The sequence below is a fragment of the Hipposideros armiger genome, unplaced genomic scaffold, assembly GCF_001890085.2.
Source record: "Hipposideros armiger isolate ML-2016 unplaced genomic scaffold, ASM189008v1 scaffold_28, whole genome shotgun sequence".
NCBI classification, from domain to species: Eukaryota; Metazoa; Chordata; class Mammalia; order Chiroptera; family Hipposideridae; genus Hipposideros; species Hipposideros armiger.
In genome coordinates, this window is record NW_017731378.1 from 1,863,296 (window position 1) to 1,878,118 (window position 14,823).

General features: G+C 45.6%; 1 protein-coding gene across 2 annotated transcripts; it reads right to left on the reverse strand.

Annotated features, from left to right (window-relative positions):
* Positions 1–4,432: 4,432 nt before the first annotated feature.
* Positions 4,433–14,313, reverse strand: SLC25A28 (solute carrier family 25 member 28). Of its 2 annotated transcripts, XM_019636510.1 has the most exons (4): positions 13,903–14,313; positions 7,861–8,089; positions 6,685–6,741; positions 4,433–5,282 (listed from the first exon to the last, which is right to left on the reverse strand). In XM_019636510.1, the coding sequence occupies exons 1-4, from the start codon at positions 14,191–14,193 to the stop codon at positions 4,765–4,767; spliced, it is 1,095 nt and encodes a 364-aa protein (XP_019492055.1). In that variant the 5' UTR covers positions 14,194–14,313; the 3' UTR covers positions 4,433–4,764. The 2 variants fall into 2 exon arrangements, with proteins under 2 accessions (XP_019492055.1, XP_019492056.1); XM_019636511.1 differs by lacking the exon at positions 13,903–14,313 and having other exon boundaries at positions 4,437–5,282; positions 7,579–8,089.
* Positions 14,314–14,823: the final 510 nt, after the last annotated feature.

A 14,823-nucleotide genomic window follows, 5' to 3' on the forward strand; every position in this document is an offset into this window, starting at 1 on the left:
GGTCACATCTGAGCCCAGACTTGAACGATAAGAAGAAACCCACCATCCAAAGATTCAGGCCAAAATGTTGTAAATAGAGGAAACAGAGTGTGGAAAGAACACAGGACTGGGCAAATCACTTACTCTTCTAAGTCCCAGTTTTCTCATCTGAAAAATGGGAATAATAGTCTCTCCCCTCAGTACTGTCGGGGGGACCGTGTCAGGAGTAAGTGAGATTGAGGAAGTGAGGGACTTGGCCAATAATGCTGCCCAGTAAGTGATGCTTTCCTCTTGTTACAGCCACATACACTTAAATCCTGCATCACTCAAGGTTCCACCAGAGAAACAGAACCAGTAGGAGATGTAGTGTGTGTGTGTGTGCGTGTGTGTGTACATACACACACACACATATATATATATATATATATATATATATATATATATACTAAATACATATTTATACGCACACACACTCTTGGGCAGCTGAAGCTGCTGTCCGTGGTGGAACTACTTCAGGAAACTTCAGGTCTGCTCTTAAGGCCTTTCAACTGATTGAATCAGGCCCACCCAGGTTATCTAGGCTAATCTTCCTTACTTAAAGTAAACTCTTCTGTCTAGCTTTCAGGATGTCCACAATCTGACCCTCCCTGGGTAACGTGACAGCTGTCTTAATATTTATGAAGGGCTGTCAGAGAGTAGAAAGATTAATCTGATTACATGCTGCTCTGGCAGGCAGAAGATTATAGGTGGAAGTTATAGGGAGACCTAAGTGCCTCAGTGGGAAGAATTGTTCTCCCTTTTTTTTTAGTGTGTGACTATGGGTAGCAGAAAGTAACAAAATACTGCACATCTAGTCTGAACATCAATCGTGTCAAGTTTCTGATAGTTCAGATACAATTTCGTTTATCAATCGTATTAAACCAATGAATGAAGATGACAGAAGGACTATTTTAGATTTTCAAGAAATAAGTGTTTATTTTGAATGCCTCATCTTTATGTGGTAAGTTTGGGTTGGAGAGATAGGAAGGGGCCAAACAATGTAAAGTGCTGTTGGTCACCGGGAGGAATTTGGCAGCAGAAATGGAGGAGTGGCGTGATCCTAGAGTGGGAGCAGGAGACCATGAAGAATGAACTTTCTAACAGACAGAGCTCTGCAGCAATGACATGGATGGCCTCAAGCAGCAGGGCCTCCCAGACATGGGAGCCCCTGTCCAGGATGCGTTAGAGTGAGGTTGGGCTACAGCAGCAAGATGAAGCAAAATGACTTCTAAGATCCCTCTTAGCTCTGACATTCATGCTGGCTAGCCTCTTCCCCTCCATCCCCCTAACCTGCACCCTGGTCTCCTCTTCAGCTCCTGCCGGGAAATGGCGCCAAACCGTCTCCTCACTTGAACCTTCTCTCCACACATACCCCACGCTCCTTTTATTCATTCAAATTCTACCTACCTACCAGCAATGCTCTTGATAATAAATTATTATAAAGGTGCCAACAGGGACTCACTGAATAAACTTTTATAGATTTGTACAACAAAATGTTGTGTAGTTTGCACTGAGGTGATGTGAGAAAATGTAATAATGTGTAAAGATGGACACTGTATACTATTATGTGAAAGAAACTGGTTACAATGTGGTCTGATTTTGGAAAATTAACAAAAATATGCATAAAAATACTAGATGATGTGTACATCAAATGTTGACATATTCTCTGGGTAATGGGATTAGGGGTGTTTTCTTTTTGTTTATGTTTTCTAAATATTATAAAATTAGCAATACTCGAGTTTTATTGGCTTTTACAAAAGCACTTTTTTATTCTATTCAGCAAAGTCACCTCTTTATCCTTAACTCTAACCTAGACGTATCTCATTTTTTCTGTCTCTAGAAACCTCATTGTTGGTTCTGTATAATCCAGTACATGGCTACATATTGTCTTGCATTATTACAAGGTTATTTCCTTCATGCAGATCTTGTACCTCCAATTAAGAAAAGTTTTCTGTGGCCAAATTGTGACTTATTTTCTCTCTTTCCCCACCGCATAACTCTGTGCAGGAATTGGGCACTTGGTAGTGGCTTGGTCCTGCGTCCTCCAGGTGCCACATAACCTACCTGGCTTTCCAGAGAGGCGTGGACCTGGGACTCTCCCAAATGCCCAGTCACAGGGATCGTGAGGCTTGCTTCCTGACCCAGGCCACTGGCATTCCAGACTGCGCGACTGTATTATACTCTTCTGCTTCTATCTTCTCTAGCGATTGGGCGCAGACACCTGCAAAACCTTATGCCCTGTCCAAATTCCAAACCAACTGTCCTCCAGTAGCTAGAGCACAATTGGAGATTGGGTGGTCACCTTTACGTTCGTTTCTCATTACTTGTGAGCAGCATTTGAGATGAGGGGGTCTTTAGTGACTACCATTCTTTCAGAAATTATACCACATCTTAGTCTTAAAAAATAGGCCTTATTGCCGCAGTGCCTGCTGTGGTCCACATTCTCTGCCAGGCAGTGGCTCTGTAAAGGTGACTGCAGGGACATGGTCCAGAGAAGCATCCCTTTGCTCCAGTGCTTAGTCTGTGCTGGGAGGCAGCTATTCTCTTCCACTTCCACTAACAAACCCACTGAAAGGACCTCTGCAATGATTTCATCATGCTTTTTTTATTATACTCCACAGGCAAGTCAAACTCCAGTGACCACTGCTTAGCGCTATTAACATCTCTCTTTTCCATCGTTAAATCAGAGGGGCGGCATAGCTTACTTAAATAAGGCTTAGAGCAGGAGACCCTGCTGTTCCCTTGACAGTTTTTTTCAAGTGCATTCAGACATAATTCTCCATAGATACTTGAAGGGCTGTCAGGTGGGACGAGGACAAGATTAGTTCTGTAACCAAATCCTATTGCTTCTACATCCCTAAATCGCTCCAGTCTAGCAATTTCGCCATCTCCCTTGCCACAGTCCTGGTCCCGACCACCTTGCAGCCTTGCCTGGGTGACTGCTACAGCCTCCTAACCCTTCTGCCTGCCTGTCCAGTCTTGCTCCGCTAATCCTTTCTCAGAGAGCCTCAGTAATCTGTTTAAATTGTAGAGCTGATCACACCACACCTCTGCTTAAAATCCTGTAATGCCTCTGCATTGCCTTCAGGATAAACCCTAAACTCCTTAGTATTGCTTTTAAGACCTAACCCCTGCTTAGTTCTCTAGCTGCATGCCGTGCCCAGATTGTCATCCCTACCAAACAACTTGCACAGCAAACCCCAAACACTTCTTATTCTCCTACCGCCAGTGTTTTGCCTAGAACATTTCCCCCCACCCTTCACCTAGTTAGCTTATTTGCCCTCCAGGTGTCACCCTGATGTCACTTCCTCCAAAAGCCTACCCCCCATCCCCCAAGGGCTGGCTGTGATGTTCATATGTCCTCCAAACAAGCAGTCTCGGTTTACCCTGTTGTATTTGTTGTCATTTTATCTCGTTGTTGCCTGTTTACATCTACCTTCCTCTCCAGACAGTAAGCTCCTTGAGGGCTGGGATGGTTTTATCATCAGATCCCTGACACAAGTGCCTGACAGCCGCTCAATTACTGAATGGACAGAATGACTAACAAGGATGACAGGTGGAAGGCTCATGGGTTTGGATTTCTACTCTGTGTACTGAAGAAGTTGGTAATAACTGGTGATATCCCAAAGAGGGACCAGATGGACCCACAAAGCACAGGGAAAGCCCCATTCCTGAAAGTTTCGAAACACAGCCGAAGTGGTCATCAGGCAGGGAGTTTCCGAGATGGTAGGTTGGAGTCCATGCCCTCTGCTCATTTGCTCTTTGCAGGAAGGCACAGTCAGCTTCACTTCGGGGGACAAAAGAGCTGGGCTCTGCACTTACTGTGAGGCTTTGAACGAGTCACAGCCACTGTGAGCTTTCCTCGCCTGTCAAACAGAGGTGATACCTGCACTGCCTGCTTCACAGATTTTGTGAGAACAGGTGCGATCGCGTATGCTGAAGTACTTGTAAAAAGCCTTAAAATCAAATGAAACGTATTCTTGTGCACCACATCATCGTCAGGACCTGCAGCTTCACTAAATACTTTGAGTTTTGCCACTACGTTAGAAAACAAAGTGCCACATGGAAAGTTTTACGGCTGCAGGCAGAGCTGAGAATTAGGGCAGAGAGATCTTCTACCTCTTCTGTGTCACACCACTGCCCCGGGGGAAAGGCAGTAGTGGGATCAAGAGCACCTGTTTAGCTATGATCTGTCAAAGGCCCGCTGTTCCTGCCATCAGGGAGATTCCTGGGGGGCCTAGTACTAAAACAAGGGGAGTAGGGCCCCACTGTCTTAAATCACTGTGAAAATCAGCAGAAACAAAAACTACTCGCACACATTAGAACTTCCTTCCCCTTGGGCCCCTCAATTTATGCAAAGTCAAGAATAGTTGACAGCATCTCACTTCCCCTCTGACAAGACAAACCCAATGAAACCATTTAATTTAGAGGTTTTTTATTAGGAACCAGGGGAAGGAGCTGCTTGTCCCTCTGTAACAGTCTAGAGCAGGTCATCAGGCCCAGGGTGGAGAAGTTGTCAAAGGTGCTGTGGTGGTCTGCTGCACTTGCTTAGGGCCTGGAAGGAAAGGTGGCGGCAACGGAAGTTGGCAGGAACTGGTGTTAGGCAAAACACCAATGGCCTGGGGAGAGCCCTCTACCTTCCTTCCAACTCCACTCAAGACTGGAGCATGCCAGGAGACAGAGTGTGGCTGGAGTGGGCAGGGTGCAGCGGTGCTGTCTGGACCCCTGGTTTCATTCGGCGCTACTTCACTTGCCTGCCCTCCACTCTTCTTGCCGTTTAGTGATTAAGCATTTGAAGAACTCATACACAGACCACGCAATGGCTGTGGAGGGGATCTGGTAAATTACTCTAGCCTGCACCCCTCGGAAGTAGGCGGTCACCCCACCTACTTGATATACCGTCCTGAAGGCACTAGCCATGCCTGTAATATGTCCTGTGAAGTTTGAGTTCAAAGCCAGGGATTCCTGGGTGTTGAGCAGTGTCTTGCAAACGTCCAGTGGGGTTGTGACAGCGGCAGCTACAGCTCCTGCACAGGCTCCGGAGAGGACGTGGGAGCTGGGGTTGTACCGTCTCTGGGGGTTAAAGTGCTCCTGCAGGAATTCGTAGGTCATGAAGTGGATGGCTTGGAAGGGAACGTTCATGGTTAGCTGGGTGGTGTAGCTGCGGTAAAAGGCCCCAGCCCCTTCGTTCTGCCACACTGCCCGTACACAGTCTGTCACCCGGTGGTACGGTGAGTTGTACATCTGCATCCTCTGCTTGACCACTGGTCGTGCCATCAATAAGAAGGAAGAAATGGCAACAGCAACCAACCGGTGAGCAAGTGTCCAGATTCAGAGTCCCACGGCAGCGGATCAGCCAATGGAATAGAGAGGAAAAAAATGAGTGAGCTGTCAGTTAGCCTGGTAAGTTAAGGTTTCCCTTATTTGAGAGGAAGGAATCGGAGAGGGTTGGTAAAGACAAAAAATAATGGTAAGATCTCTTTAAAACCAGCCAAATAACACATGAGATGTACTTATGGTGCAGAGACTCTAGAGCAGCGGTTCTCAACCTGTGGGTCACGACCCCTGTGAGGGTCAAACGACCCTTTCACAGGGGTCGTCTAAGACCATCAGAAAACAAAAAGATATTTATATTACGATTCATAACAGTAGCAAAATTACAGTTATAGAGTAGCCACGAAAATAATTTTATGGTTGGGGGTCACCACAACATGAGGAACTGTATGAAGGGGTCGCGGCATTAGGAAGGTTGAGAACCACTGCTCTAGAGGGTTTCCTTAAAATAAGTGCCTCTCTATCGCTATATCATTATTATCTTACCTTTTAATAACTCCTGAAATGAGAAGTGACTCCATGGCAGTGAACATAATAATGAACAGATAGCCCTAACAATCCCAATGCTCAGGTACTAAGAGCACCTAACTATATATTATGACATGAGGATGGCTCCGCCCTCCCACAGGAGAGGAGGAAATGCTTCCAAAACCAAAATTTTTAGCCAAGAAGAGTGTGGCATTGGTTTCCAATTATCTCCTACTTCCTCAAGTAGATAACATGGTGTGAGCTAGCTCCGCAGATCTTCACCTTAGCCTTAGCCCTTTCCACACCATGGCCTTGCCCAGACAGGCAAAAAACTGCAACTTAGAAACATGGCAACTGTGCTATCCCTTCATATTTGCTTGCATACCTCCTTCAACAACTAAAATGGCAAGATCCAAGCCACAATGCAGGGACTGAGTTCTACGATTTCCCCTTTCATTCATATCTCAACTATCTTCATTCCAAAACGGCAGTATTTTCAAGTGTCAAAATCCATCTTCACATCTTTGAAGGAAAGTGAAATAATCTGCTAATATTTCAGATTAGATCAAATCTACTACAAAGGGGACTTCCAAGAAGGCTCAGGCCAAGTAGAACCATATATTTCTCTAGGGAAGTCCCAAAGATGAATAAAATCTCAACGAATATGCTTCCTGTCCGAGGGGCTCTTAAGTACCTACGACATGGAGGGAGCGCCCTCTAGTGGTGAGACAAGGTAATACGGCAGGCTTTCCCACCAAAACTGATGGGGCGCTCCTCAGCTCGCTTCTGCAAACCAGAAATAAAGGAAAAGCCCAGAGATGCAGGTTCAGCTGCCCGCAGAGGGAAAGATTGGGGAATCATTACCTTCAGCTGGATTCATGGCTGCATCATGAAGTAACGTTGCCACACAGCCGGCTGCACCTGCAAAGGAGAAAACAACTGCCACATGTAAGGTCTGGAGAGGGCTGCTGATTCGCTGAGGCCCCAGAGTGAAGGGAAGTGACTGTGCTAAAGAGGGCATGTTAAGACCCGTTCAAAAGATGGGAAGCCGCTGCTCCTAAACTCCTGTACCAAGAAATGAAGATATTTGTTCCCACCAACTTAATTTCAATATACATTCCACATCTAGGCTATTAAGGCTGGGAAGAGTAAAAAAAACCCCAAAAACACCCCAGCCCAGACTATCAATAAAGATGGTTCCGGGAACAAATGCAGTTCATGCCCCAAACAGGAAGCAGACACACTGCTCCAAGGGATGCCAGGACATCGGCTGCCTCCAGTGGAGGGAGAGCATGAGGGGCAGGTGGTCAGATCTTCACAGAATCTCACCTTCTGTCCTGCTGCCCCTAGAGTGCCCAACCCGTCTCTAAATCCTAACATCTGTCCCTCTAGACCTTTCCTCAGGTTCTGAACTACCATATTCCTCCCCCTCTCCTCTCCACACTCAACTGGCTTTTCAGACACTCCTCAATCTCCAGGCTGTTATCCCTTCCCTTCCGTCCACACAACTTCCAACCCTCTGGTTTCTCCAAACCGAAGTCCCATTGGCCCCTCCCCCATGCACTTGTTGAGGTCATGTCCTCAGTGACACAAACTGCCTCTGGTCAGCTGGGATCCTGAAAAGGTGAGGCGAAGAGCTGGGGCTCCATTAGTGTCTTCCTTGGGCGCTGGGTCACCTCTGATCCTGCCCCGGGGAGCAAGACACCACCCGACTATCAAGACATACAATGGGGGTAGTTCAGGGCGTCTCCACATTACCAGGGTTATAGAAGCTGATGCCAGGGAGAAGATGAGAGGAAAGAGTCAGGCTGGTAGGTAAGGGAGGACACTGTAACCCTTTGTTGAGGTGTCCCAAAGGAGGGGTGGGGCTGAAGCAGCCTGTTGTCTGGGACCAGCAGGTCTGGAAGTCCCTCCCCTATAATGGGGCCTACCCCAGCCCAAAGCTTCCGCTCCAAACCATGCTGAGACTGGAAAGCACGGACAGCAGCAAAGCCCAAAGAGTTGGGAAAGTGGGGGAACCAGCACAGGAAGGCTCAATACCATTGGCAATATGGCTATTGCCCCCAGGATGGATTACATCACTCAATGTCTTTTTTAACTTTTCGTAGCAGGCAAAATAGAGGGCGTGGGCAGGCCCTGCGCCTGTTGCTGTGACGTTCAGCCCCCGCATGGGCCTCCACAGCCCCTCTGTTCTTATAATCCTCCAGAGGGCCTCCAACACATTGCGATAGCGGGCTGCCGGGTCAGGCTGCAGGCTCTGCATCCGGGTCTGAAATCACAGAAAGAAGAGCAAGGTCAGTCATGCCAACCTCTCGCTCAACCTCAGCACTCGGGCTCTGGGCACTGGGCAGACCTTCTTCATGGAATCGTGCCGGCGTGCATCCAGTTTTACTTCCTTCCAAATCTATATCCAATCTTTCCAAGCCTTGGACCTTTTTCTAGTCATTTATGACCCTAAGAATGGAATACCATTATTTTCCATGAGAATATCACCCTTTATTTAGTAAGTGACCTTGAATTCCAAAATGATTCACAGCCCCAGCAACAAATGTCAAGTCTATGTTTCAGAAGTTGCTTTTGCGCTTTAAATCTCAGGCTAAGAATTCTTTACAAATGGATTCTGAAGTATTTGCTATCTACAACATACTTTATGCATTTCTGAAGGCTGATTTTGGGCCTGCTTCTTGTCCAAACGCTAATGAGATGATGGCTCATCCTTTGACATAACTTTGATGATAATCTGACTTTTTCAGACTATTTGGCAATGGCAGCTGGGTCTATAAGATCAAGTCTTGGCAGAAGTAGCATTCCTAATAGATACTGCTCTCATTTCCTGGGAAAGAAAGTTTACCTTGAAACTATGAAGGCAGAACCAACCTAGTCTCTAAAACTGAAGGGGCTTCCCAATTTCTAATCTAAATGGACCAAATCCACAAATTGGCCATCAGTGAATAAAATCCGTCTCCATGAAATATAGTCCTTGGAATCTCTAGAGGATTCAATGATTGGAACTAAAGTTTATGGTAGACACTTTTTTTTGGCCTGTTACATGTAATACCATGGATGAACCTCACGGGCATAATATTAAATAAGTCAGACACAAGAGTATATACTGTATGATTCCATCTATATGAGTCTGTCAAAGTAAGAAATGTATACACCTGTAGAGAATTTTTTATAAGAGTTTGTTTGCACCAAACTGACAACATATGCTGGGGAGCAAGATCTCAAATGCTCCCAGTAGACACTTTGTATGATATTCCTGGACAAAGTTTTATTGAAATTTGGGAAGTTATTCTTATTTGAAACACTTCCCCAAATCACAGACCTTCTCTGAAGGGTGTCTCCCAGTGAAGAGCTCTTGTCTGTTGATCCATTTCAAGGAATTAACAGTTAATATAAAATCAATATCCAGTGTCTGGAACGCAGTAGGCACTCAAGATGTGTTTGTTGAACGAATACATGAAAGAATGAATGGATCTTAGGTGTGTCTGTACTAGTTCAGAAAGTATAAATTGGCCAATAGGGGTAACTGAAGCCCAAGTACAGTTTAAATTCTTGCTTCATTCCAATCACTGATTCAGTCTGCATTTAAAAGCCTGAACTTTTCTGTTGGCCATCTGGAACCCAGGAATGCCTTTTCTCAAGACCATGGGAGAAAAGAAACTGACTGCGTTAGCAGAAAACCAGATTAACAGGTCCCAGTTAGGTACAAGCAATCCACATTCCTCTATATTATTTTCTCCTCCCTGCTACCAACAAAGAACTGGAAGCTCATAAGGTTAATTACTGGAAACTTAATAAGTAATACCCAGTATCACTTATCACAAATTGACACATTCTCTTCCACTTCTCAAAAAACAAACTCACAAATGTCCAATAAAGGATGTGTTTACTGATCTTTAACATCATGCAGGGGAGAGTAAAATACATTAAAATACATTAGGTGAGTTATTCAGAGACTACAGGTCTTTACTGGCAATGGCTACTAATAGATAAACTGGGCCTGGTGCCTTAACAATTACATGTTTTCATAGGTTTCTTTGAAACTGATCTTGAATAGGGAGACTTCAGAAATTGCATTGCTTTGCTGGAGTCATTGGCACGTTTAGGCAACCGGTCTTGAAAGGTCTGGCCTCAGAGGCCTGGAACCCTTCATCCACAAGAGAAACCTGGACTCTAAGTTACTCTGAACATTTTACACACGTCTAAATTTGACTCACAATTGTAACTCAATGAAAATAAATCCTTATGGAGAGGACCCAGGCATTAAGCTATGCCAAATATAAAAATGAATATGGCTCCCCTAATTTGTGGGCCAGTCAATCTACCTTTGGGACAAAGACAAAATCTCTAAGAATTTATCAATAGCCTTCAACATAAAAAAACCACTGCCTGGCTTTGACAAAAATCCAAATGGACTAATAGGGACATAAGTGGTTTAGTTAGACAAGCCACATTTGAGTTAGAAAGCCTGAATTTAAGCCCCAGCTTTGCTAGATGTGTGGTCTTGGGTATGTCACTTAACCTCTCTGAGCTTCAATAATTATCACTTATAGCATAAGACTAGAATGGCTGGCTATAGGGTTGTTGTGTGGATTCAGAGTTAAGGCATGTAAAAGCCATTGGTAATTTATAAAGTGACAGAAATATAAAGCTTTTTATTGTATTCAAATATGATTCTCAGAAATATTAATTCATATCTTAGAACAGATCATGGCATTGTTGTCTTTTGTATTAAGTCATTTCACAAATACACATGGGCAACTAACTGGTCCTTAACCACTAATAAATCAGGTTTAATTTGTATTTTCTTTTCATGTTAGAGTTTCTCTGTGGCTATAATGATTTATATGTCCAGCTATTAATCTGAAGGTCACCTTTAGGAACAAGCACTATTGTGAAATTCTGTGGCTTGCTTGGTTCTGGAAATCTGCTTTTGGGAGGCTGTATGGAAGGCTTAGGAGTAAGGCTGGGTTCAAATCATGACTCTATCACTTAAACTATGTGACCTTGGACAAGTTATTTACCTTGCCTCCTTTTCTTCATCTGTAAAATAATTAAAATGGTGTCTACTTCCTGAAGTTGTTTCACGGGTTAAATGAATAAATGAATATAAGGCATATCAGAGAGTGCTTGGCAAACAAGAACCATTGCCATTTATTGAATAATTATTATTATTAGATGCAAGAAAATAAAATAAGCCAATGTTTCCATTTCCTAACCTTTCATCGGTGAATGTGTATAGATAACCACTTACATCTGGAATTTGGAAAAGATGATGTCCCTTTGCTCTTTCCCTCTTTATTATGTGAGTAGATTATCTGCTTCACCACTAGAGCCCAAAAGCACCACCTTGGTGACAGGTGGGTACTTTGCCAGATGATTCTGAGAAGAGTTCTGTTTTCAGTTGCAGAGCCTCTCCCTATAGATAAAGTCTGGTGCTTGCCTCCAAGGCACAGAAAAGGAAAAGTGGGATTTGGGGGCGCTGTTAAACCTCCCTATATGCCCATGGAAATAGCTGAATAACTGTGGCCTAGCAAGGATACGCTGACTTCCCATGGTCCGTCCCAAGGATATTTTCAGTTGCCGTGACCCCGGTAAGTGGCTGGGGGTACACAGGCTTGTCTACCAAGAGGCAATGTCAGCTTTCATTTGCAAACACTGCAGTGGCCCTTGAGGCTCCAACACGGATACCTGCCTCTAGTCTTAGGGTACAATTGGGCTGTTCTTCCTCTCTCCCCCCCATTTACTGTAAAGAGCAAGAAGAGCTGCCTGGGGACAAGTGAACTGGGAAGGCTTTTCTGAAGAAAGAGATTTGAATTTTACTTTCAGGTCTACGCAAGTGTTTAACATACTGACACTAAATCCTACTGGTCTCACCTAGTTATTCTCTCTAGTCATTCAAGTCCCAGCATTAATGACAAATGAAAATGATTCTTCTAAAATAAGCTTTTGTGTTTTTGAAGACTCCTGAGCATTTTTTCCCTCCAGATCAAAAAATTATTTCTTTAACGTAGGGCGTTGAGGCATGACTACGTTGTATGACTAATAAAAAAAAAAATTCCAAAGTTTATGTAAATGAGTAAGAGTTCCTCTTCAAAATACTGTATTTACCTTGGAAGGCTAGGAGTGACTTCCAGCAATGCTGTGGTTATGCAAAACATTTCTGGAACTCTTCAGAAATGTTCCTTCAGTGGGCTTAACAGCCTCAGGAGTTGGCGTCCTTGGTTTCCCGTCCCACATTCTTTGACCCTAACCAATATTACGCGTTTTGACTTCCCACCTTATTTGTCATATTTGATATTAAACGGTCTGTTACTAAAAAGTCAATTCCATCTTGTCATAGGACAAAGATTTGCTCCCATTAAGGATATGCACCCAAATATTTCTAAGAGGAATCTGCAAACAGCAACAATAGCATTATGTAAATACACAGAGTAAGAAAATGGGACAACACTTAAATTGGTAATTTGTAGTAATATTTCTAAGTCAGTTACATTACATTGTATTTTTCAAGTCATTAAACAAAGTTCATTGCGCTCCTTGATCTAGTTTTCATGTGATACCTATCCTGAAACATAGCACCCTAAACCCTCCTCTCTACTCACAGTCTAAGTATAGTGACGTTATTTTGCAGTTAAATCATATTAACTTTTGGATATATAGCATTAACAATTCACAGTCATTCAACATGACTCTTACATAAATGTCTCAATCTTTTTCATTAGTAGTTATCCATTTTGCATTTCAATATTGTTAGAGCATTAACCATCTTCTTACTTCTGACAGATTTTACTGTTTATTTCTATTCCTCCCAGTTGACAAGGGCATTTAAAATTCTAATGTCCACTTCAGCCAAATGCATTTACCACCCTTTCAGCGGGTATGGCCCTTGTTAGGAGTTACCTTGCAATGTGCTAGAATACTCCTACCAATTCAACATCACTCGCAAAACTTAATGAGCACTTTCCCCATTTCCTCATTGACACTGCTAATGAAAATACTACATGGTACTGGAACCGGAGAAAAGCAGAAGAGACAGAGTTTGCATTTCCCAAGTTAATACCCTCCTCCTTCTGAATATATAACATTTTCCTGATTCGAGGAGAAAGCATACATCAAGTAGCTGACAGGATATTGTCTGACTACACCCTTAACATGTAGAGGAGGCAGCAGTCTCTGTCATAATTATTTCAAAAGACGCTCTCGAGTTTACTGCTCACTCAATTTAGTCCTCACTTTTGATGGTTGGTACCTTAACTCATGCACAATAAAAACTATAAAGAATGATCTCTTCCCCTCTTCACCCAGCTTTCTTCAGAAGCACCTGACTTCGGTACCCACTGTCAACTTCAGATGGCTAAAGAAACGCACTTTCAGTTCCATCTCTCAGCTGGGGTATGATGTGCTCCCGGTACATGCCCAGTCCTAATCCCAGCTCAATTTTCATTTTCAGGAAATAGGTGGGGTGTCATGCTCGCTGCACAGAGAAACCTTTTCCTGAAAAACTTTTCCTTTCCACATTATTTCCAGTCTAGCACTCTGAATTCTGACTGCCCAATGATTTCCATTTCCAATCACTCGTGGATTAGATTAAGTAAACCTTTTATCTAGCTGAGAGATCCCAGATTCTGGTTCTTGCCCCGTCACTTTTACGGGTTGACACAGCAAGGAGCTTGAACAAGCACTCGCCCAGAAAACATCTCAAGGCATTAGAGGGTCTGCTTCACGCCAGTTGGCTTCACCTTAATCAAGTTAGTAGCACTTGCCTGTTCTCATCCCATCCCACCCTATCCCTATTTAGTCCCAGCTGAGATCCAAGGCTTTGGCTGACAGATTGCGTTCCAGAGTCCCGATTCAGATCTCACTGACGCTTAGAAACGGGTCCTGGTTCCTGACTGGGATCAACTCCCGGCCGGGACCTTGCTTGCATGGAGTATCGGTGGAATTGTGTGGTGGTGGCAGGAGCCAGGAAGGAACTCATGTCGGCTCCGGCTCTCGGGCCGGGATCCTGGCTCTGGACAGGACCCAGGGATCCGGTCAGCCCCAGGTCGGGTTAGGAGCCGATCCAAGTCTCACCTTGACGCAGTCGATGGGGTACATCACGCAGTGCTCCAGAATCCCTGCCACGGCGCCCGCCACCATGTGCGTGGTGACAGTGGCTCCAGCCGGCAGAGCCTCGTAGTCCGGGTCGGAGTCCGGATCCTGCCGTACCGGGGGCCTGCAGGCCCCGGCCTCCCCGCCGCCGGCCCCCCGGCCCACGCCCCGCTGCAGCCACCCGTCCAGCAGCGCCGACTCCCCGGGGCTCCGCCCCGGCCCAGCCGCCGGCCCCCCCGCCACACCGCCAGCACCCCGCCCCTCTAACTCCATCCACCCGGGCCAGCTGCGACGCCCACCCTCGCCGCCGCTGCCGCTGCCGCTGCCGCCCCCCAGCCCCGTTGCGTCTGCCTCAGGCGCGGCCCGGAGAGCCCCGGGCCTCCGGCTCCCGCTTGGCCCCGCGGACACGCCCCCCCAACCAGCCATTGGTGCTGTTGCCAAATTAACCCCGCCTCTTTGATTACGTAAAAAAACAGGCTTGTGGTATTAGTGAAGTTGCCTGTCATTCCTCCGCTCCACGGCGTTTCTACTGCTGAAATCCCACCCCTTCCCCTTTGATCTTGGAAGCTTCTTGTTTATTGGCCCCTGATTGGTTGACATGTAAAACTTAAGGCTGAACTTTGATAGGCTCAACCACCCTTGATACTTTGACCGCAGCCATTGGCCTGCACCACGTCGGGATTCGATTGGCTACCGGAAGAGAGCGAAGCGCCCGGGGCGATAGAGGCTGGATTTGGGCCCCGGACTAGCGCCTGTGGAGCTACGGCCGCTGCGGGTCGGGTCGCCTGGGGGGGGGGCGGTGCCAGGCCTCAAGGTCAAACCGCTGACTGCTGCCGTTAGGACCCGCGCTCGAGCGCCCGCCCCAAATCCCAAGACGCGCGGATCCCTAGCCCGAGAGTTGTG